Source organism: Salminus brasiliensis, chromosome 22 (genome assembly GCF_030463535.1).
Source record: "Salminus brasiliensis chromosome 22, fSalBra1.hap2, whole genome shotgun sequence".
Taxonomy (NCBI): domain Eukaryota; kingdom Metazoa; phylum Chordata; class Actinopteri; order Characiformes; family Bryconidae; genus Salminus; species Salminus brasiliensis.
Window position 1 is genome coordinate 9,489,258 of NC_132899.1, and position 24,150 is coordinate 9,513,407.

General features: G+C 42.0%; 1 protein-coding gene across 1 annotated transcript in view; it reads left to right on the forward strand.

The window, feature by feature from the left end:
* Positions 1–24,150, forward strand: part of mpp7a (MAGUK p55 scaffold protein 7a) — a 105,037-nt gene that overhangs the window by 36,037 nt on the left and 44,850 nt on the right. Inside the window, exons 5-9 of the mRNA XM_072668080.1 lie at positions 12,453–12,534; positions 14,001–14,086; positions 14,225–14,299; positions 16,524–16,720; positions 17,526–17,587. Of these exons, the coding sequence (XP_072524181.1) occupies positions 12,453–12,534; positions 14,001–14,086; positions 14,225–14,299; positions 16,524–16,720; positions 17,526–17,587 (502 nt within the window). The remainder of the gene's footprint in view (positions 1–12,452; positions 12,535–14,000; positions 14,087–14,224; positions 14,300–16,523; positions 16,721–17,525; positions 17,588–24,150) is intronic.

Sequence of the window (24,150 nt, forward strand, 5' to 3'; positions counted from 1 at the left end):
TGTAGGAATGTTGGGTTAGCACAGCTAGCAAATTTATGATCAGCAGATCCACAGCAGTAGCCGACTTCAGACTGCGTTCACTTTCAATACGATACGACCATAAACCATTTGATACGAAATGACCAGAAATTCTAACACACAGGTTATGAAGGTGGGCGTGGCTAAATAAGATGAATACCAGTACACTGATTTACTGCAGGTGTTACACAGCAATATTCACTCATAGTTGTAGAAAGATTGATACTCAATCTAATTAACTGCAATGTATGTAGTCTTCCACATGATGTAATTTGGATTGAAACAGTCCGGTCAAAACAAGCTGTGTTAAAACACGGACACATGTTTTAATTAAAGCAACATTATGTAGCATTGCGACCTCATCAGCAAAATGTCATGTTCATGCTCCAAGTACCGTGCTCCAATATCATGTTGTTGCTCCACTGCCCTGAAATGGTGAAAACAATGTATATATTGGTGCTACTCCAGGCTCAGCGAGGCAGAAACTTAACTTGAGTCCTGTTTGTGTAGAAGCTTGTAATGTTCCTCAAACCTTTCGGTCCACATGCCTCTTTCACTTTCAGTGACTGTTCTGTATCTCCAAGCTTGTCCAGAAATGAATGCAATACAGTTCCACTGTAGGGGGAGCCCAATAGCAAAAAATGCCAAATCTCCCATAGTGCTGCTTTAATAAAGTAAATGATCATGTGATTCAGAATATCTCTATACTGATATCTATCTGTGATAGTGAATCCAGATTGATTTGGTTTCTAGTGTGAGTTATGTAAATATAATTTACTGTTGTTACTATTAGAAGGCAAAAATAATGGTCCAGTTATAAAATGATGAATATTTTTAATGGACCTACATAAATTACCTTTCTTTGGTTTCAGGGAAGATCTCCTTAATTCTGCTTTAATTTGATCCTAAATTCTTTACAGAGCCATCAGTTCATCTGTTCTTAAGTTTCTTTAGACGCAGTTTATTTAAACATTGTCGAGAAACCTTGTAAAATGTACTAGAACACCAGTTTCCTTTGGCAGCTGATGGTTGGCTCTTCATGGCAGTGAAATCCTCACAGTGGTAGTGGACCGAGTCTCAGCGGAGACAGTAAAGCCAGAACAAGACTTAAGAGTTCAGAAGAGTAAAGGAAAAGTGTTTTTGAGCACTTCAGCTGAAATTTGTCATATTGAGCCTTGGAAGCCACCAGTAGACTTTCAGAAATGCGATACTTCACAATGTTCTCGTTTTCCTTCCAAATCCATTTGTTGATGGCACTTGGCTTTGTTGAAGCCTGTTCTCAGTTATTTTTGCAGGCTGTGTTTGTGAAGCCACATTTTAGTTTGATATGTTAGCTAATGTACTGAATGTCATAATATCTTCCTTGTAGTCTGACTGATGTGATTACCAGTATGGTAAAGACATGGTAATTGGGAAGTCGTATTTGTATGCGGTATCTGAAATCAGATCTTGCTGCTATTAGTGAAGCTGTCTTGCGTTTATATGTCCCAGTCCAGCTTTTTGCTGTCCAGTTTGATCTGAGTTTCTTTAACACTGAATATCAGATGATTCCAATTGGATTTTTTGTGTCTTCGTAGAGAACAGCGCTGTACATCAAGCACATTATTGTGCAATAACCCAACCAGATGTGTATAGAGTAAAGGCTTTTTTGTATTGTTTAAAATAAAAACCTGACCCAATTGGATTTACCATTTGGCCAATCCGACTGCTACCAGCTAATGCCAAATACTGCAGCATATGCTTTGTGTGCTCCCCCCCCCGGCACAGCTATGAAGTCAGGCCTTTTAACCCAGTCATGTCTCACAAATGGAAAAACATGGCTAGTTATTAAAATTATACTAGTAGTGTAAAAGTATACTAATTATACTATTCACCAGACATTACAAGCTGCAAAAAAACAAAAATAAAAACAATTTAGTAGACAATAAAACCTTGTATTGTCATTGTGTGTTTTACATCCAGATAGTATTTAGATTCACTTTAGCTGAATTTTTACTAAAACCCATTCCCAGTCAGAATAGATGACATTTCAATTTTATTTTCTTATGTAAAAGCATGTCAACACAAACCTGATTTCCGTTTTGCTTTTTCTAAATGACTGTTTACATCATAGTACTCCTGACGCTGGCCTACAAAGCCAAGAACGGACCAGCCCCTCCGTATCTGATGGCAATGGTCAAAAGCCGATCCACACCTAGAGCCCTTCGAGCTTCAAGTACGGCTCGGCTCGACCCGCCATCCCTCAAAATCCACAGAAGACAAGCGTCCAGGCTCTTTTCTGTCCTGGCACCAAAGTGGTGGAACGAGCTTCCCCTGGGTGTCCGAACGGCCGAGTCGCTCACTGTCTTCAAACGCAGACTGAAGACCCACCTCTTCCGAGAGTACTTGGATGAATATTAGAGGACTATGGTCGCCTTATTGTCTTGTGCTTAGTAATGTCTAAGCTTAAAGGTATCTTTGAACTATTAGTCTATTCTAACTAGCTGAAGCTTTTCTTGGGTAAATAGCAAAGCACTTATGTAAGTCGCTCTGGATAAGAGCGTCTGCTAAATGCCTTAAATGTAAATGTAATGTAAATGTAGTCCAGTCTGGAAAAAACCTGATGCAGTGGAACAAAAGAGGATTCTCATATTCCATATTCCTACTATACAGCTTTATCAAAAAATATGAAGGTCTATTTAAACTATTTCCTCTGAAACTGACAGCTGTGGTTGCTCATCTGCTGGTAAATAAGCTTGAGCTTCCGCATGCATGCACATGGACACAGACTAACAGAGCTTGAGAAACAAGAATCTACCATAGTAAGAATGAATGCGTCTCTGACCATTCAGTTAGTGAAAGATGTAAACGGTCTCTTTATGTCCTTGGTATAACTCCACAGTCTGATATAACAAATTGAATGAAAAGGAGATGGTCTTATTACATTTTTCCACACTGCTGACATTTACATTGCTCTGTTAACTTCTGAAAACGTGGATTGGCTCTGATCTCGATCAGCTTGAATCATGACATCCTTAAAATGTACGTTTTGGCCCTCATCTTAAGGTTCAGCCTGAAGCTAGAGCGATTCCCACAGTGAATTAACTCATAAAAAGACAAATCAAACAAATTACTCTGAGTTTATTTATTATACCTGATCTCCTTCTGTGTATATGTGGCTAGATCATCAGTCTAGTCCTTTTGCACCTCCACATTTTATTTATTTATTTATTTATTTTACAGGGAATGGAGGAGAGTTTTCATGTGTTTATGTTAGCTGTACACTAAGGTAATGTCGTTTTCTGAAATAAATGAAGGCACAAATTACATTAGGCTAAGAGACAGCAGCACACATGTTAGTGTTTTTGGAGATAGAGCCTTGCGCTCAGCTCAGCATGGATACATCATTAGTCTGACAGCTCGGACTTGGGGTCTGGAGCCTCTGGATTGCATACTGTGCATATCTGAAATGAAGGGTTAGATTGCAGAAGCTGTCCTGCTCAACACCTGATCTGTTGAACACCTGAGTTTTTGTGATTTATGGATTTATTTCACTACATCTTCTCCTAATATAGTTGAAACCAGGTGTAGATCTCGGCGTGACCCTCATCGGTAGATGAGGCTGCTGCTGTACGAGGGTCATGATCAGATTTGGGGCGGTGTAAATATTTTCCAGTCATGATCTTAGTTACTGAAATGAGCTGGTGTTTAATGCTATTTCAGATGTTTCAGGGACTACTCCTCTCCAGCTTGGTCTAGAACTGCACATCTGCTCATGAGCTTCGTCCTTGCTGATTCTGTGTCAGTGCCCCTTGGTGGTAAAACAAACTTTCCCCCTAAACTTGCCACTTAATAGTTACACAGATCTGCAGGATTCACCTGTACATGCTATAGTAGAATCTATATTTTATTATGCTTAAGAAAAAAAAGTTTTATATACTGCGTAGTGTAGGGATTTAGTTTGTTAGTGTTACTTTGTCTCCCACTACATTACATTTACATTAATGGCATTTAGCAGACGCCCTTATCCAGAATGACTTACAAAAGTGCCGCATCAATCACTCTGAATATCCAAATCCAGTGTCGATAGACACCCAATTCATTTTGGGCTCTGACCCTGTCAGAAATGAGCACTCAATAACCCCAATACAACAATTTACATGCAACACACAATTGCTAAACTGTAACTGGAAAAGTGCAAATGCAATAAAAAACATACTAGATATAACTGCGTTTTGCATGTTGCTCTGTAGAATCTGTAAAGTGCCTACGTGTTTCTTGATGTATTATTCAAATATGATTATTTAAAAGCACCAGTACACTTATACAAAACCTTTCACCACTTAAAATGTATTAGATTAATATGTTTTTGTTGGAATTCTAAACAGGGTAAATATTTGTACTGTATACAAATTCTGATTGTAAACAGAATATGTATAGCATTGCTGTCATGCATAAACCTTGTACCTCCAAAGCAATAACTTTAAAAGTTAAGGTTTCTCCTTCTCCTTTAATGACATTCTGGAGCATTTCTATTGGTCCATTTATCATGACATTTTGACGCAATTTAACGACTGCCAGATTCACATTGTCAAAAACTGAAAAACAGCTCAAATTCTAATTTTTGCATGACCGCGACAATATATGAATTTAAATATGACTGAAAATTAGCTGAAAGTGTTTTATTTAATAATTTAAGTAAATAGACTGACTATAATCAGTTTGCCTTCATTTTGAGTTTGCTAAATTCATTCGTTTTAGAATCTTCTACAGCTCCTTTTATCATCCAGGACACATCTAGCATTTATTCACTTCTATTCATTTTTTTATTCATTTTTTATTTTATCGTAGTAATTATTTGGAACCTGAGAAGTTGAACAAGAGTAGCATATTAGGTTTATAGTAGATTTTTACTATTACTATTTGTTCACTAGTTTAGTTTTATTATTTATATTTTATTATATATTATAAAGTATTAAATATTAGTGTTAAAACTCTAATTTACATGTAATAAAATACATAAAAAGTTTTTCACAGAAAATAAGCAGATCATAGCAAAAAACGGTGGTCTCTGTTCACTTGTGCACTTTGTTTGGCTTCTGTACTCTTTTAAACGTGCTTTAGAAATGAAAATTGAGATTAAAATCCCTAACAAATATTATTGCCTCCCTCAATACAAGCAGAGGAACCTTCTGAGCAGCGGCTTTTTCTCTGGACTTAAGGTTTCACTGGAAGTGAGGTTATCAGTGGGCATCACAAGTTAAAGACCCCTCTCTTCCTTCCTGTGCCTTGCCTGACCCTGACATATTTCCGGCTATCCATGTTTCTATGTTTCCATGTTCTCCTGTATAATGTTACAGGCAATTTGGGAGGTGTGTGAGCACACTCTGTGGTACAGATGTATGCGCTTGTGTGCGCGCACACACACATGCACATACACTGAAGTCTTTGTGTAGTGAAGTCTCTGGTTGTCCTGGAAAGGCATTTCCTGAAGGAGTTACAGAAATAGGAGCTGACATCTGAAAGTGCTGTTTTCTTGGTGAGAAAATTACAATGAAAACAGACCTAACAAACACATCTACTACCGCTGCTAGAGCCGAGCCACTGTGTGAAACCGCCGATCATTCAATCCTTTATTTGAAGACTGAAGACACACACACACACACACACACACACACTCCTGTACCTGTCTGTGGCTCTGAGGGAACCCTGTTAAGCATGTTTTCACAGCGAGTGCATAATGAGGGTGTCTAGCCTTATTGAAGGAACTGCAGGAGACATGAACGATGAAATCGAGCGTTTTATCCCAGGCCTCCACTTCCTTTTCCCTCCTCATTCCCATTTACTTCCACTGATTCCCATTTATTCCCATCCGATTAAGGCTCATTCCAAGTCTGGGCCCTTTAGCCGGAATTCCTCAGCCATTATTCATATAATGAGATGCAATTTTCCTTTTTTAACATAATACCTGTTAATGATTAAGCCATCAGCCCAAAGTGCTAAAGTCAAGAGTGTGTGTGTCTGATTCAGTGAGCTGTGACTTTTTTACAAATAATCCAACGGTTTGGTTGTAATTGGGAACCAAATATGGAATATAACCATATGTTTGATGATAAATTGTGTTCAGATGTTTGTGGACACCCCTTCTAATGAATGTGTCTTAAGTTGCACCCATTGCTGACACAGATGTGTAAATGCACACACACAGCTTGTGTGGCTAATGCCAGGTGTGGGCTAGAGGGGTATAAAGACACCCAGCATTGAACTGTGGAGCAGTGGAACTGTGTTCTATGGAATGATGATTGGTGCTCTATCCAGTAGTTTTGGGATGAGTTGGGGAGTTTGGGATGAGGTGGGCTGAGGATCATCCAACATCCTGACCTCACTAATGCTTTTGTTACCGAATACAATCAAATCCTCACAGCAGTGCTCCTAAGTTTAGTAGAAAGTACTGTCCTTCTCTGGACAGTAGAGACAGTTGCTCCAATCTATTTTCTTAGCAATTCTTCTATTTCATAACAAAAAATAATGAGCAGGTGTCCCAATACTTTTGTCTATATAGTGTATCCATAATATCATTGTTGTATAAAATGTATGGCCGGAAACATGTGGACACCAAATTTCATCGTATGTTTAAAAAGCAATTGTAAGTAACTGTCTCTTTTTGTTGAGCAAGGCTTTCCTTTAGATTTTGGAAGATGGGTGAGGGTTTGGTTGTATTTAGCCATGGAGCTATATCACTCCAGAGAGCGCAGGTGCACTGCTCTAATGCTTAATGCTGCGGGGAGGGGGCGGTGTATACCACTCTAGCACATAATTGCTGTGAGGGTTTGGTTGTACTCAGCAGTGAGGTCAGGTCCTACTGTTTGATGTTGGTTAGGATCACAAACTCTAACTTGCTAACTCATTCCAAATGTGCTGGATGGAGCTCCATCACTCCAGAGAATGCAGTTCCAGTGTTCATGAGCCTAATGCTGAGCTTAATACCACTGTAGCCTATGATTGCTGTGAGGGGTTGTGAGTGGTATAAGCAACTTGCAATGCGTGTGTGTGTGTGTGTGTGTGTGTGTGTGTGTGTGTGTGTGTGTGTGTGTGTGGAAAGCAGGACTAACTGATATAACCGCACATGCTCCCCGTCTCTCCGCGCTCCATACAGATTAAGCGATTCACTTTTGGCCGTCTTTACAATAACAGTCATAAGCGTTTATGTGTCGGAGTGTGCGCATATGGACCTGATCACCACAGCAACTGCCCGCCGAGGATCGTCTTACTGATGAGTAATTTGGGCCGCCATGGCCTCTGATTCCACCTCATTTTCCCCTTCGCTCTCCAGCTCCCTCTCTGTTTCTGTGCTTTCTGTTTTCCTCTCTGTCCATCCTTCTGCTTAAGTTTCCAGTTAACTTCACTGCCTCTCAGTACACTGTTTAGAGTTAATTTAGTGGCTGCAGCAGCCTTTGTTAGTAGAGGACCACACAAAAGTGCAGAATCAAAATCAAAAGAACCTTATTATGAGTGCTCATATTGTTGCTGTCGCACTAAAACCTTATGTCCCCATTTACATTTACACACACTATATGGATAAAAGTCTTGGGGAAACACCAACTTTGTTGGAGTAACTGTCTCTACTGTCCAGGGAAGACTTTCTACTAGATTTTGAAAAATTGCTGTGAGGATTTGATTGCAACAAAAGCGTATTGGATGTTGAAAAAATGATGTTGGATGATGATCATAGTCATCCCACCTCATCCCCAACTCATCCCAAAAGTATTGGATGGGGCACCATCATTCCAGAGAACATAGTTCCACTGCTCCACAGCTCAATACCCCTCTAGCCCACACCTGGCATTAGGCATGGTGTCAATAGGTTCATGTTTATCTGCTGCAGAGAATCTATCTAACCTATTCCGTTGCTAATACTTCTCTAGCGGGAGAAGACAAGCTGTGTGTGTGTGTGCGTTCACACATCTGTGACAGCAATTGGTGCAACTTGCAACGGGTGCAAAAGTAGCTGAATGCATTGATTAAGAGGGCTGTCCATAAACCTTTTGAACATGTGGCATAAACTACTTTTTAAAACATTTAATTATAGAAGAAGCAATGAATGAGCAGCTGTCCCAATAATTTTGTCCATATGGTGTATTCAACAAAAACAGAAGATGTGGTGCAACCAACTTAAAGAATTAGAAGAGTGCGTGTATGTAGGGGAAAACAGTGGGTGTAGGTGCACCAAAGATTGAGATTTTGATTGTTAAATGGTTTGGTTAGTTAGCCTAGCGTAGTGTAGCGTAGCCCCCTCATCAGTGCCTGTGATTGGAGGCCATCCATCATGTCTGGGGCAGCTTGGAGCGAAGCAGGCAGTTGAACTCTCAGCCTGCTGCTCTGCATGATGTCACTCAGGCTGTGGAACAGGCAGCACAACTTGGCCTTGGGCAATTTCAGCACGCTGGTATGCTGGGCAGCATTAGCATAGAGCTATATTTTATGGAGCAGACTCGCTGATCTAACATCAAGAGTGTATGAGGTCACATCCAGTATGTTAATGCGTGTCTGTCTGTCGTGTTCTGTAAGCTGTTTCTTTTCTGCAATGCTACTGAATGTATCGCAGATCTGCTGTGGAGGGATGTTCATTTGCTGTTTGCTGGTCTTTGCTGCTGTCCGTCATTGTCGTGCACTCAATTTTACATTTGACATCTGTATACTCTATCCGCGCATTCCACTGAGAGGAATGAGGGAGTTTTTAGCGATCTTTGTTTAGAGTGTCTAAATCACATTGACTTCCAGTTGAAAATGCTTTGCTGTCGAGCTGGAACTAGAATTACAAAAAGCTCACCTATGAAAATCATAAGAGAGACTAAGGGCTGTGACTGAAATGGCTCCCTGTTCATGTTTTTCAGCACTATTGAGTGTCAACCATTTTTGAGGGCACTGCACTCGTAATTTCTTGCTAAACTTTAATTCAGAATTCAGGTTGTGTGTGTGTGTGTGTGTGTGTGTGTGTGTGTGTGTGTGTGTGTGTGTGTGTGTGTGTGTGGCAAGGAAAAACTCCCTCAGAGCTGGAGGAAGAAACCTTGAGAAAAACCAAAACTCACAAGAGGGACCCGACCCACCCTCCTTGGGTCTGAACTATGTGGAAATTATTGACAAAAGGTCACCAAAACCACCTATACTGTTGTTCTGCTCAGATGCTAGACTTTACCCATAAGCTGAATGGAGAATATCACATGCTTTCTATAAACGTGACTAACCTTGTAAGTTATTGTAAAAGAATGCAGTTGTGGGTCGAGCGTCATAATTTTCCATGTTTTCCTCTCGAAAGAAGAAAGGAACAGACCTAAGGAGTTGCTTATTTTCATCCCACTCTCTCCACTCTTACGAAGTTTCCTTACTCTGTCATAAAATCTTTAAACATTGCCCTACACTTGCTCCCATTCATCAGGCCTAGCAGAAGTAGCTCCTGGGCCTCCTCTGGAACACTAATGACATTAGCAGGTGTCAGTGTTGGTGTTTGAGGGACAGCTTTACTGAGGCTTATTTGTCCTGCTTCCTCAGCGTGTCTGATGGGTTTGTTTGAGTTTGAAAGAGGTTGTGTTAAACACTGTTTATTTGACTCTTTTCCCTGCTGTTTGTATGTTAGTGTAGTGGAGTGATTGAGGCCATTATAGGCTTTGGCTCACTGGAGCTAAAGGGCAAAGTGAGGGCACAGGAGACTGTGAGGAAGCACTCTATTCTCCTGAGGAGCGACAAGCTAAAAGAGTGTAAGAAAATGTTGCGTAAGGTTTACAGGGGTGTCTGGATTAATGTAGAATCGGGGCTATAGGATATGCTCCATCATGTGGAAACTAGCAATTCATCTAGATGCTTTAACTTGAATCATGCTTTAAATTCATGTACTTACACCAAACCGGCCATCTAATATTGTGGAGGTCTCCCTCCTGTCCAAAAACAGCTCTGACTCGTCGAGACATGGACTTCATGAGACCTCTGAGACCAGGTGTTCTGTGGTACGTGGCACCAAGATTTTAGCAGCAGATCCTTTAAGCCCTGTAAGTTGTGGGGTGGGGCCTCCATGATGATCAGTGAGCTTTAGGCACAGATGACCCTGTCGCCATTTTTCCTGCCTCAGCTCATCAACTTCAAGAATTGACTTTTGGCTTGCTGCCTAATATGTACATCCCACCACTTGACAGATGGCATTGTAATGAGATAATCAGTGCCATTCGCCGGTTTTAATGTTATGGCTGATTGGTGTAAGTGAGTTGAATAGACCTACTGAAATTACTTAATATAACAAAGTATTTCTTAGGTTGAATGGATGAACTATTTCTCACAGAGTGGACAAAATCTCATATTGCAATTGTAATGCTACCCACTTCAATAACTATATACCTTAAATGGTTATAAACCTAGCTCTCTCTCTCGCACTCCCTCTCTCACTTTCTTCCTCATCAGTAGGGCTGCTTTTCCTCATTTTCTCTGTAATGATGACCTAATTGACGCCAGCTGACAGTCTGCCACCTCCAGACGCTACCGGCCAGTCATCTGCCTCCTAGCGCTACCCTCAGGTCACCTAATTGCTCCATTTATTTGATTAGGGGGAAATATTCAAAGACTTGTGATGTGCGCAGCGTCAAAGGGGCTGCAGTTTCGATCAGAGAAGCAGCGTTTAACTCCTCAGCGAAAGACCTTGAGGAAATGCACTTATCATCACAACAATGACATTACAAAATCATTAGAGGTTAGCAGTTCACCAAAACGGTGACGTCAACTGGCTAATGGGTATCGAAGAAGAACAGAAAGCAGAGTGTCTGTGAGCATGCTTAAATAAGTCTGTGTGCATAGTTCAGAGCACCAGACTAGGAAAGCGCAGTAGTGGGATGTTTGTAGAATAGAGTGCTCTTCACTGAGCTTTGTCACAATAAGGACATGTTTTTCTGTTGTCTTATGTCCCACATGTTAAATATATACTCTGTAAAAGTCTTAGTTTAAAGCAATTGAGCTTAGTATTAGCCATGTTCTCACAGTAAACACAGTGTTTAACACTAGAATGCATACAATTCATTCAGAAAGTCTGAAGTTCTGAATGAAGGCTGGTAGACTGAAGGCTGGTGCAAAAAAAAATCTCCTCCAATCAATCTACACTCAGTACCTCATAATGAGGAAAAGGAAAAACGAACTTTTCTGTGACATAAGTATTTAAACCCTTTGCCATGACTCTTGAAAGCTCTGAGGACCTCCCAAGTCTCTTGATGTTTCTACACCTTGATTGGAGTCCACCTGTGGTACATTCAGTTGATTGGACATGATTAAGAAAGACACTCAGCAAACAGAAAACTTCTGTTTTCACTTTCTAATTATAGGTTCTTTTTTTTTTTTTTTGCGCAAGACCGCAACATAAAATATGAACTTTCTAGAATCTCTCTGGTGTGCTTGTTCAATCACTCTTCATTTCAAGACTACTGCAGCCATCGGGTATCTGCAACTGATCCAGAATGTGGTGGCGTCTTCTTATCATCTTCCTTTAGCCAGATCACTTCTCCACTGCATTCTATTCACTGGCTTCCTGTAGTTTTCCACATCAGATTCAAAACCCTGACACTGGCCTGCGAAAACAAAGCTCCATCTACCTGATGGCAGTGATAAAACCATATCCAGGTTAAAGAGCCCTTCAAGCTTTAAGTACGGCTCTGCTTGATCCACCATTCCTCAAGATGTATTGAAAACAAGCATCTAGATTTTATAGATCTCTGTACTGGCCCCTGGGTGTCTGGATAGCAGAGTTGCTTTCTGTCTTCAGATGCAGACTGAAGGCCATCTAAGTACCTAAATCAGCACTAAATTTGCCCTGAACGAATTTGTCCTGTCGGAACGAAGCCCTTTTGGAAGTCGGTCTGCTTCTTGCCATAAACGCAGATGGAATTGGAGCCTTTTCTGATTATATGTACACTTTCTGTCTAGATATGTATACGTGTCTCATTTGTCTAAAGACTTTTGTACAGTACTATTAGTATATGTTTCGAGAGAGAGGGAGAGATAATGCTAGATAATAAAAAGCTGTGTATATGATAACATGGGTAACTTTGAATGGTTTTGCCCTGTACTATGGTCCTTCTTGTTTTAGCTTTGGATGTCTCACCATGTCTGCTGTGTCTAGGAATGAAAGTGTGCTTGAAGTCTGAAGTTGAGGTAGAGTGACGTAGCAATGGCATTTTCTTGGCGTATTGTTGGCATATGGTCGGCATATGGTTGGCTGACATTTTACAATACCTATCTGCATGACTGGCGTGCTGTTAACCATGCTGTCAAACCATTTCATTCACTTACTGCCCCAAGCTGGACTGTTCACAGCTGAAATACCCCCCACGCACACATGCACACTTTCTTAAGTACAAATAAGTCAACTTTTCCATGTGCAGTTTTATTTGTATGGCTTACCGAATGTGTGTATGTTATCACAGGGGGCCACCATCAGAAGGAATGAATGCACAGGAGCCATCCTCATAGCCCGCATCATGAGAGGAGGGGCAGCTGACAGAAGTGGTGAGTTTTGAGCTTTCACTGCTGATCCTTCTTCCATAAAGCCTCAGTGCTGTGGTGGAGGATGCGCTGAGGGTCCGTTTGGGAAGGTTTCAGGGCTCCTGCCTCCTGCTTGAATCCAGATTTTTCTTTCTGTAGAGGTTTTTAAGAAGAAACAAAGAAGTTTGTTTTGATTTTTTGTTTCTGATATGTGATATAACTTTTTTTGAATGTATAAGAGCAGAAAAAAAGCCGAAATAAGCGAAGAAATTGTAATTAGGCTACTTGACGAAGTGAAGGTCAGTCCGTAATAAATGCAGACAAATTACTGTGGCTTTGGAAATGTCTGCTGTTGCTGTTGCCAAGATGTGGTCCTCATGAGGACTGAACAAGGTCAGGCAAGCCAAAGGTGACCTCAGAACTGAAGACCAAGTTATGTCGAGTCTGCGGAACCAGCAGTTAATTGCCCCTGAAATACAAGCACAAGCTGAATGTTTCTAGAAGTACAGATGTTTCAACATAAACTGCTCAGAAGAGCCTGTGTGACGCTGGCCTGCCTGGAAGAATCCCTGCAATGACACCATTGTTAAAACTGCAGAATAAATGAAGTTGGGTTTTTGCGGATGGTTTTGTGTCCAACCATCAGCTGTGTTTGTGAAACTACACTGTCAAGCTTAGAGGAGGCAGAGGAATGTAGGGTAGGGCTAAGCTGTATCTACTTTTTTTTTTTTTTTTTTTTTTTTTGATGATCCTGCCTTATTAAAAGAAAATAATAAAATGAACAGTACAGTTGCTTCCATAGTCTCTAAAGAGGATCTTTTATTTAGTCTTGTTTCTTACAAGCACACATTGGCTGAATTAATAAGTGGTATAATTACAATTACAGCGTGTGTAACATGGAGGCTGGATGTAAGTGCAGAGGTTTTATTGAGCGTGAGGAGACGAACATTTACCCGGGTACTCAAACTTAAGGCTGAAACAAAGACTGAGACGAACACAGACCATGGCTGCATCCAGAAACTTTTGCTACTCTTCCTGTCCTCCTCCCCCTTTCCTACTGCTCCTCTCCTACCCCGGAAGCAGGTGGAGGAATCGAGGAGAGGAGCAGGAGGAGAGGAGCAGGAGGAGAGGAGCAGGAGGAGAGGAGCAGGAGGAGAGGAGCAGGAGGAATGGAGCGAAGGAGCAGTAATTGGGGAAACAGGACAGCTGATCCCTTTTAGATGTGATGTTGACTACTGATGACCTGAGCCAATCACAACACTCGTTTTCAGCACACCCCTCGTACCGGCCAGCAAATCATAGCTGTTGCATAAAGCAGCACATATACTACACTTCATAACTTCTGCTACTTCTGCTGCTATTTTCTTATGTGTTTTCTCTACATGTTGGATGTGTGCCAGTGTGAGACATCCACCAATCCTGATACTGAGTCGCTCTTTACCTTTTGCTCTCCTTACCTTTTTTTCACCTGTTTCTCCTCTCCTCTGCAGGCCTGATCCATGTAGGAGATGAGCTGAAAGAGGTCAATGGCATCCCTGTGGAGGACAAGAAACCGGAGGACGTCATTCACATTCTGGTGCGTGTGTAAGCGTGTGAGAGGTGGAGTGAGAACAGGAATCTGTGTGATGCATACATTACAAGTATGAAGCAGTCTGTCTGCCCTGTGCTTTTTACACCTGTATGTGTGTCTGTGTTGGTGTGTGTGCATTTGCAGGCCCAGTCTCAGGGTGCCATCACATTTAAAGTGGTGCCAGGAATACAGGACGAAGGTCAAGCCAAGGAACCCAAGGTACACATCAATCCATTTACCGTGTGTAGTGTAGTGATGGAAGTGATAAACCATGAACCTCAAACACAGCTAAATAAAACTGGAGCTGAAAAAGGAACTAATTCCAAAACTCTTAAAAACTGTTACAAAACAATCTTGTCTCACTGTACACTATATGGACAAAATTATTGGGACACCTGCTCATTCATTGTTGCCTACCGAATCAAGGGCATTCTCCTGCTTTTGTTGGAGTAACTGTCTGTATTGTCCAGGGAAGACTGGACAGTTTTTTATTAGATTTTAGAGCACTGCTGTGAAGGCTTCATTGCATTCAGCAAAGAGAGCATTAGTGAGGTCAGGTTGTTGGATGATCACCACCCCAACTATAAATAGCAGATAAACATAAACCTATTGGCACCATGTCTAATGCCAGGCGTGGAGTCGATGGTATTCTCTGGACAGTGTTTCATCCAGTGTTATTATCCAACATCCTGACCTCACTAACACTATCGTCACTAAATACAATCAAATGTAATGTAATAGAAAGCTTTCCCTTTACAGTAGAGGCAGTTACTCCAACAAAAGCAGGTTAACTTTTTTAATACCCTTGATTTAATAAGAAACAATAAATGAGCAGGTGTCCCAATACTTTTGTCCATATAGTCTGTGTTGGGGTACTGTTATCAGAATGAGTGTGAAAGCATTTCCCCTGCATTACAGTGGAATATGAGTACGTCACTGCTGTGGTGTGTTGCTTATTGGCAAACCTTAAAGCAGCTCCTTGCTTTTTGGCCTATAGTTTTGGCCTGTAGTTTGCGTCTGTTTGGCCTTTATAACAGTGAGGGCATGTGTATATCTGAGGGCGGGGGGGGTGTGTGTGTATGTGTGTGTTTGAGAGACAGGGTGATGCAGAGTGCTGTAATGCGGTTCACACAGAAGCTCTGGAATGGCACAGTTGCAGTATTTGTAATGGATGTTCATCTGTGACTATACTGACCTTTACTGACCCGCCCCTCTGGGCCTGATCGTAAACTGCTGCTGCTGAAAGGACAAGTGACTTTTGAGCAGGTTATTGGTTGTGTTTTTTAACCTGCTATAATGACTTTGATATGTTCCATCCCTGTTGTGAGTGAGTGAGTGTGTGTATGTGTGTGTGTGTGTGTGTGTGTCCTGTGACCATGGTTTAGTGTTTTCCGTGTGTGTAATGAATGTGGTGAAGTGCTGCTAATTGGCTGCACATGTGTGAGAGGGATAAAGGATGATGTACTGAGAGAAGAAAATGAGAGCGTGAGCGAGCAGAAGTGTTCCCTCAGGATGTATCTGTGTGTGTTTGTGGGGAAAGATCAGATCCAAACAGAACATTCTCTGCTGTAACATAATTTCTGTTCATGTCACACACACACACACACACACACACACACCACACTAAATCAGCACAAGCCCACCGGGTCACGATCTGATTCTCTATCTCCCCCCTTCGCCTCTCTGTGATGCTCACTCACTTGATTTCTTTTAATGGATGGTCATCTGAGACTGCTGACCTATCTTTTTTTTTTGGTCCTGCTCATAAACTGTTGGTGTTGAAAGACTGTGAATATCTGTGTGATGTGAATATTTCCATAGCTCATTGATTTGTGTTCGCTATTATGATTTTAATATGTTCCTCAGAGTCCATTCATGCGATTTCCACACAGTATAAGGTTGATTATAGCACAAGCTGGTCAGGCTGGGTAAGCTGGTTGACCAGCTTAAGTTATGTTTTGGTTTGAGTTTAATGGTTTAGCTGGTCTACAAGCATGATCAGCTTGACCAGTCTTGATCAAGCTGAATGACCAGCGTGACCAGGAAGCTTATTTTGGTGCTGTAATTTATCATATATGCATTAAGTTACATATTTATACATACACCAGCACAGTGTGTGTTGCATTTGTCATACTGGTCATGCTGGTCAACCAGCGTGGTCTTCAAGGGTGGGCGATTCTCATCCTGGAGGGCCAGATTCCAGCACAGTTTTGTGCTTTTCCTGCTCAAACACACCTGATCCAACTCCCCTGTGAATTGCCAGGTTCGTCTTCGTTGCAGACTCCAAAGGGTCTTTCTGGCGGTCTGACCAAGCAGCATGACCAAGCATGATCAAAATGAAATGCAACATCATTTCCATTATCTGATTTTTTTTTTTTGTGTGTGTGATTTACACTTTAATCACTGTGTCCCATTGTTTCCTCTTTTCCTCCCGTCTCTGTAGGTGTATCTGAGGGCACTGTTTGATTATAACCCGGAGGAGGACCCTGCCATCCCCTGCAAGGAGGCGGGTTTGGCCTTCAGGCGAGGAGATGTGCTGCAGGTTGTGTGTCAGGATGATGCCACATGGTGGCAAGCCAAACATGAAGGAGGCGCCAACCTCCGCGCTGGCCTCATCCCCTCCAAAAACTTCCAGGAGAGGTGAGCCTCTACTGGCCATAAAAAAAACTGACCACTGCACTCGTTCTGTCTCTCTCTGCCTCTCTCTCTCTCTCACTCACTCTCTATTTCCTCTTATGTGTCACTCACTACTATGAAAGGAATGACTTCTCTGCTTTTTGTTCCTCTTTTTTTTTTACTTTCTAAAGCCCCCCTCCCTTTCTTTCTATCTCTCTCTCTCTCTCTCTCTCTTTCTCTCTCTCTCTCTCTCTCTCTCTCTCTCTCTCTCTCTCTCTCTGTCTCTGTCTCTCTCTTTGTGTGTGAGGGCCTGGCCGCTCTGCCAAAATACTTTGGATTTCCGTGGCTGTCTGGCCGGGGATGAGTAATGACAGAAAATGATAGCACTGGTTCGCATCCACTTTGGACGCTCCGTGCATGGAAAATCGCACATCAGTGACGCTCTGCACAAAGTGGACTCTGACAAGCGTGTGTGTGTGTGTGTGTGTGTGTTTGTTTGTGTGGATTGCTTCTGGAAGCAGGGCAGTTTCTTGGCACTGTTCTTCTTATGAAAAAAAAAAAGTTTCATAAGAAGGAAAAAATTGTGAAGGCTTTCAAATACAGTAGCAAGCAAGCACTGCTTCCCCTCTCTCTCTCTCCCCCCCCCCCCCCCCCCCCTTCTCTCTTTCACTTTATGACGGATATTTGAGCAGGTCACTGTGCATCGTAGCTAAGGGTGTTTAGTAATCCCAGTGCAGTCGTGAAAACTGATGGTTTTATTGGATCTCTCCATCTTTCTCTCTCTCTGTATGTCTCTCTCTGTCTCCCCTCACTTCTTCCCTTCTGTCAGGAGACTTGCACACCGACGACCCATGACAAACACTCAGCCTCAGAAAGTCTCCAGAAAACCATGTAAGTGTCCAGCGCTGCGCACACACGTACACGTGCATCAGAATAAGGATACATTCTTACTTCAGTCTTAATCTCATCTGATTTTGACTGTGATGGTGTGAACACAATATGGACAGAAGTGCTGGGACACCTGCTCATTCAAGGTTTCTTCTAAAATCAAGAATTAAAAAAAAAAAAGTTTATCCTGCTTGGTTGAGTAACTGTCACTACTGTCCAGGGAAGAAGGCTTTCTACTAGATTTAGGGGCATTGCTGTGAGGATTTGATTGCATTCAGCCACAAGAATGTTAGTGAGGTCAGGATTGTTGGATGATCGCCTTCCCACCTTATCACCAACTACTACCAAACTCATTCCAAAATTACTGGATGGAGAACTGCTCCACAGGTCAATGCTGGGGGCCTTTAACCCCTCTAGCCCACACCTGGCATTAGACATGGTGCCAATAGGTTCATGTTCTGCTCTGGAAAATCCTATTCTGTTGATAGTACTTCTCTACAGGGCTTTTTGTGTGCTCATTTGCACATGTCAGCAATGGGAGCAACTTATGGTAGCTGAATGCGTTCATTAGATGGGGTGTCTACAAACATATACGGACATGCACTATATTTCACTATATTTATGTAGAATTCTTTTTTTTTTTTTTTTTAATTATCCTTGGTTTCAGAAGTAACAATGAATGAGCAGGTGTCCCAATACTTTTGTCAGTATACTGTATATGACATGATGGTCAGATCACCCACCCCTATGCACACTGTTCTATAAGGAGAACACCACACACTCACTCTATAAGTGCGTAAAGATCTCTGCTTTCAGCAGATCGCCTGTCTGCACTGTCTGCACTTCAGCACGCAAATTTAGTTGTAATTTGCAGATTTGGACTTGTTTCCCGATGCGGACGGAGAAAGTGCAAAGCAAATGGAAGTGTATTAAAAAGAATGGAGCGAGAGCAGAAGTATGGAGAGGAAATTTGCTCCAAAGGGGGCTCATCATCTTCTGATTGGTACCATACACACGTGCCCTTATATACACACACTGCTCTCTGCCCTTTGTTGCCTCTTGTCTGTGTGTTCCTCTGAGCATCTTGCGGTCTGCCAAACACATGGGTGCGCTTACTGCTCATCATGAGACACACACACACACACACACACACACACATACAGATGTATATGCAATGAGCTGCTCTAAAGCCATCCCTGAATGTCAATTTACTAACACACACACACACACACACACACACACACACACACACACACACACACAAATAAGTGCAATTCCTTTTGCATGTTTGTGATCATTAGTTAGATGTTCTAACAAACACACTCATGCATTTACCCACGCAGACTACAGTCTTCTCCACACACTCACTCTCACACACACATACTGAATGTACTCCGTATTTGAATCATCCTTAATGTCCCCCCCCCCCCACACACACACACACACACACACAAACACTGTTGAAAGCTATCAATATGTCCCTATAAAGCGCCTTATTTGTGGCCTGAACTTGGCCTTTGCTCCACACCTTCACCTTTTTAACTTCCCTCCATCACACGCTCCAAACTAAGGCCATAAGGAAAAGGCTGACGTGTGTGTGTGTGTGTGTGATTGAGCCATTTGTATTGATGAGTTTTCCAGGACCACCCTGAGGTGCGATTGAGAACACAGCCCCAGCCCAATTCCCAGCCCCAGCCTGCCTTGCCTTAAAAGTACCAGCACGAATGCAGTGATCACAGTGCCATTTCATATGACACACATGCAACTCTGGTGTGTGTGTGTATGTGTGTGTGTGTAATTTTTTGAGTCATGGTAAATAACAGTCATGTGAGGAGATGTAAAATTGAGAGGGACAGCAAGAGCTAATGGAGACTGGCTCTGGTCTGCCGGATCCAACTCGGAACCCAGAACCGGACACTAAGCCGTGGAAACTTCCACAGGAACTTGTGTGTGTGTGTGTGTGTGTGTGTGTAAGAGAGAGGGAGAGAGAAAGTCCATCTGTGTGCTGGCCTACAGTGTGGTGACATCAGCCCATATTTCAGAGGGTGATGACTGGGGGCTTGTACTGTGTGCTCCTCTATTGTGGAGAGGGGTACTCACGTTAGTAGTTCATGCAGTGCTCACACACACATACACACACTTCCCTCTTTTACTTTTACCTGTAACACAAAGATCTAGAGTTTTAATAGGACCTGCAATTTAGATTCAAACCTGTAAACATTCTGCAGCCTGACCTGACCTGACCCAAGATTAGTCCAAATCCCACCCCACCTTCCAGAGATGAAATACAACTCCACCTTCATAGATAGTGCACAGGGGTTAAATTGTGGGAGGTTATTTTTATGTCAGCAATGTGAAAACTATTGTAATTAAAACTAGCAGATACTTTTTATTTTATCTGTTTATTTCAACAGATAATTGTAGACTAATCATCATAGTTTAACCAGTGTGGAACACGGTTTTACTGCTGCTATTACTCTTGCAGTAATAACCCCCTCAGTCTGGACGTACGGCTGTAGTGACGTGAACGGAGTACGTGGATAAAACCAGTACAGTTTGTAAACACTGAGCCACAAGAGCCATAAGGCAAATACAAAATTTCACTAATACAAAGAAAGCAATAACACAATACTTCACGAACAGTCTGTGTCTAAATAAGTCACTAATACAAACGAATGAACAGTCCGTTCCAGAATAAATGGCACTAATACAAACGCACAAACAGTCTGTGTAAAAAAACAAACAAAAAAAAAACTCACAAACAAATGAACCGCCCGTGTCAAAATTAGCCACTAACACAAACTAACAGACTGTAGCAAAATAAGTCACTTAATACAAAGGAAACAAACAGTGTCCATTGTAGGGACTAAAATGAGTCCCTAACTCAATGAATGAACAGCCCATGTCAAACTGAGTCACTAACACACACAAACGAACAGTTCTTGTCAAAATGAGCCACTAACACAAACGAACGAACAGCCCGTGTCAAAATTTGTCACTAATACAAACTAACAGACTAGCAAAATAAGTCACCTAACACAAACGAACAAACAGTCCCTGTCAAAATGAGTCACTTACACAAACGAACAAACAGTCCCTGTCAAAATGAGTCACTAACACAAATGAATGAACAGCCCGTGTCAAAATGAGCCACTAACACAAACGAACGAACAGCCCGTGTCAAAATATGTCACTAATACAAACTAACAGACTGTAGCAAAATAAGTCACCTAATACAAACGAACAAACAGTCCCTGTCAAAATGAGTCACTAACACAAATGAACAAACAGTCCCTGTCAAAATGAGTCACTAACACAAACGAACAAACAGTCCCTGTCAAAATGAGTCACTAACACAAATGAATGAACAGCCCGTGTCAAAATGAGCCACTAACACAAACGAACGAACAGCCCGTGTCAAAATATGTCACTAATACAAACTAACAGACTGTAGCAAAATAAGTCACCTAATACAAACGAACAAACAGTCCCTGTCAAAATGAGTCACTAACACACACGAACAAACAGCCCGTGTCCAAATGAGTCACTAATAAAAACGAATAAACAGATCATGCCAAAATGAGCCCCTAACACAAACATATTATTATTATTGTCTGACCTTTGTCTCGCTTATTTATTTATTTATTTATTCTGATCTGAAAAATGATCTAATCCGTGACAAAAACTGTGGTCCGATGCAAACTGTGAGTTTCTTGATCTGTTAGAGCACCGGTCGTCTAACTGGCTGTCAGATAAAACCCTTTTACATAGAGCCGCATAGAACAGCAGGAACAAACGTTTGAGTGTGATGTAGAAGTGTAAGTATTTAGAGGATGTAGATCAGTGTGGTTTATCACATTAGTGTAGGTACACTGATTTCACAGAGATTGTACTGGGAGTGATTTACGTTTCCATCAGATTACGGCACCGGAGCTCAGCTCCGTTTACCTTTCACACAAACCAAAGGTGCCAGAGCTCCGCTACAGTGAGCGCTGACCCAATTTAACCCCGATTGTGCTTCTGTGGTGCTAATCATGGTGTGATATGATGATACAGGTATGTGTTACTGTGTGCACGATTGTTGTGGAAGTCTTGTCTGCAGGTTGAGGGGTCTTTTGCTAAGGCAGTTCTTTCTCTCACTTCAGCTTTCTAATCTTAGTCATTTTCTCCCTGCTTTCCCTCTCTTTCCTTCTGTTTCCTCCTCCTTCCCAATGTCTCTCTCTCGCTCTCTCTCGCGCCCTCTCTCAGACTCTGCCGGGGAAGCTGGTTTCACTTTAAACTGTCGGCTTGCTGCACCGGCCGTGTCTGTAGCAGCACTGCTGTGGACACACACACACAGACACACACAAGTGGACACACACACACTCGCATGTGATACAAGATGGTAGTTACTCTTTCTCACACGCACACCAGCGAAGATGGTAGACAGGCTAGTAGTTATCTCTATTTATGGAGAAGCGGCATTTCCCACAATGCATCGTGACAGTTGTTATGACTGAACTGTACCTGTACCGTGCAGCTGAGTCTCACAGACTCGCATCACGTGTGTGTGTGTGTATGTGTAAGTGTGTAAGGCGAGATGTGTGTTGTATGTAGATGCTGTTCGGTACTTTGGTGTTTTGATTTACGCTTATTTAGTGGAATTGAGAACACATGAATGGGAGGAAGCTTTTAAAGTGACTCCAAATGTTCTCCCGTTCTCCTGGAAGCTCTAGACCTACACACACACACACACACACACACACACACACACACGCTTGCTTAGTGTTATGATGGTTACACTACAGCTGCAGTTTCACCTGGAAGGTCATTTAGAAATATATATCTATTGTACTGTTCGTAAATCAGGGACCACCCTTCATTTATTTCTTAAGCAAAATGCCTATTAAGTACAAGTTTATCAGCTTTTGGGGGGGAAAAAAAATCTGAAAACACTTATTTAATAGAAGATTTACAAAGAAGCCTCGGAAACTGAATATAAGGTCAGTGTCCTCCAAATTCAGAGATCCGTCCTTTAGCTTCAGTACAGCTTCCATTCTTTTCAGGAGACTCACTTTCAGTGTTTGACAGAAATCTGCAGACAGTTTTTGCATACAACCAAAGTCTTAGAAGTCAGAGCATATTCTGACAGTCAGTTGTTGTGTGGTTGGTGTAGCGTAGTGGGTATAACAGTACCTCCTGCCTTTGGTCCAGGCAATCACACCACACTACACCAATAGTCCCTGAGTAAGACCCCTATCTCTCTCAACATTTGTGAGACAAGATTTAAATGCAAGTCAAACTGGATAAGAGCATCAACTAAATACTATAATGTAACCAATAAGACTCACTAATAAGATACCAATAAAAGCCCTTGGGCAAGACTCAACGCTTAACACTACATTGGCCACCTCTGTAATACGAGTAACCTTGTAAGTTACTGTAGATAAGAGCATCAGATAAACGCAGTCATTTTAAACACATTCAGTAATGTTGAGGTCTGGACACTTTTCTAAGGAGGACCTTCTTAATCAGCTCCACATCCTTTCCGACCCACCATGTTTAGTGTTAAGTCGTCTCCTCACAGTGAAAGGATGGACAGACACTTGGGGATTGTTTCAGATCTAAAGCGAGAGTGGAGCTTGATTTTTAGGTCTGTTTGTCAGCGAGAAAAAGACCTATTAGGCCTTGCATGGTCTTTTATGGCCTTTTATGTATCATGTCTTCAGAAAGATCTCTAAAAACGGAATGAGTGGGGGGGCTCAGAGTGGCTCCGTGATCCTGGGGGTCTTGAATTGAATTTTGAGCCATGCCGCTTTGCCATCAGCAGCCAGAGTTCAAGAGAGCACAGTTGACCTTGCTCTCTTTGGTTGGCACAGATGTCTGTTTGCTGGTGCTGCAGTGGAGTGTGTAGGTTGCCTGGCTGCATCGGTAGCAGTGGAAAAAGGTAGTGGCTGGCTTTGCATGGGGGGGGGGGGGGGTACTTCATTACTGTTTATACTGAAAATTAAATAAATTACAGGCCCATGACTTGTAATTGCCAGTACTGTATTTTCATGAAATTAATTTTTTGGTTTGTTATTTTGAATACTGTAATCATTCAGTAAAACACTGCTGAGACAAGTGGAATAAAACTCCATAGCTGGTGTTTGATTCATGTTCCTATCCATGACTGGACTTTTAACAATCTTCCCTTTTTGTTTGTTTCTCTCTCCTCTTAAGACAATGAGGCGGTTGAATGGGGTAGGTTCCTCTCGTCCCTCTTCTTCTTCATTGTCTTCCTCACCCCCACCCCATCTCTTTACATATATCCCTAACCCTTTTTTTCCTCATTTTCCTCTGTTGCTCTATTCAGTCCCATTGGAGGATACTGAAGGTACAATATTTCAGACTAATTGTGGCTCACCTATTAAATGTCATAGCCATGAGCTCATTGGCTGCAGGCCATTGTGTGCAGAAATGGAGTACCCAAACAACGAATGTAAGGTTGATTAGCGCTCACTTGACCACAGCCATTTCATGGATCATAGCTCTGTGTGTTAGAACTGGCTAGAGTTCACCACCTACTGTAGTGCACATGTCCAGTG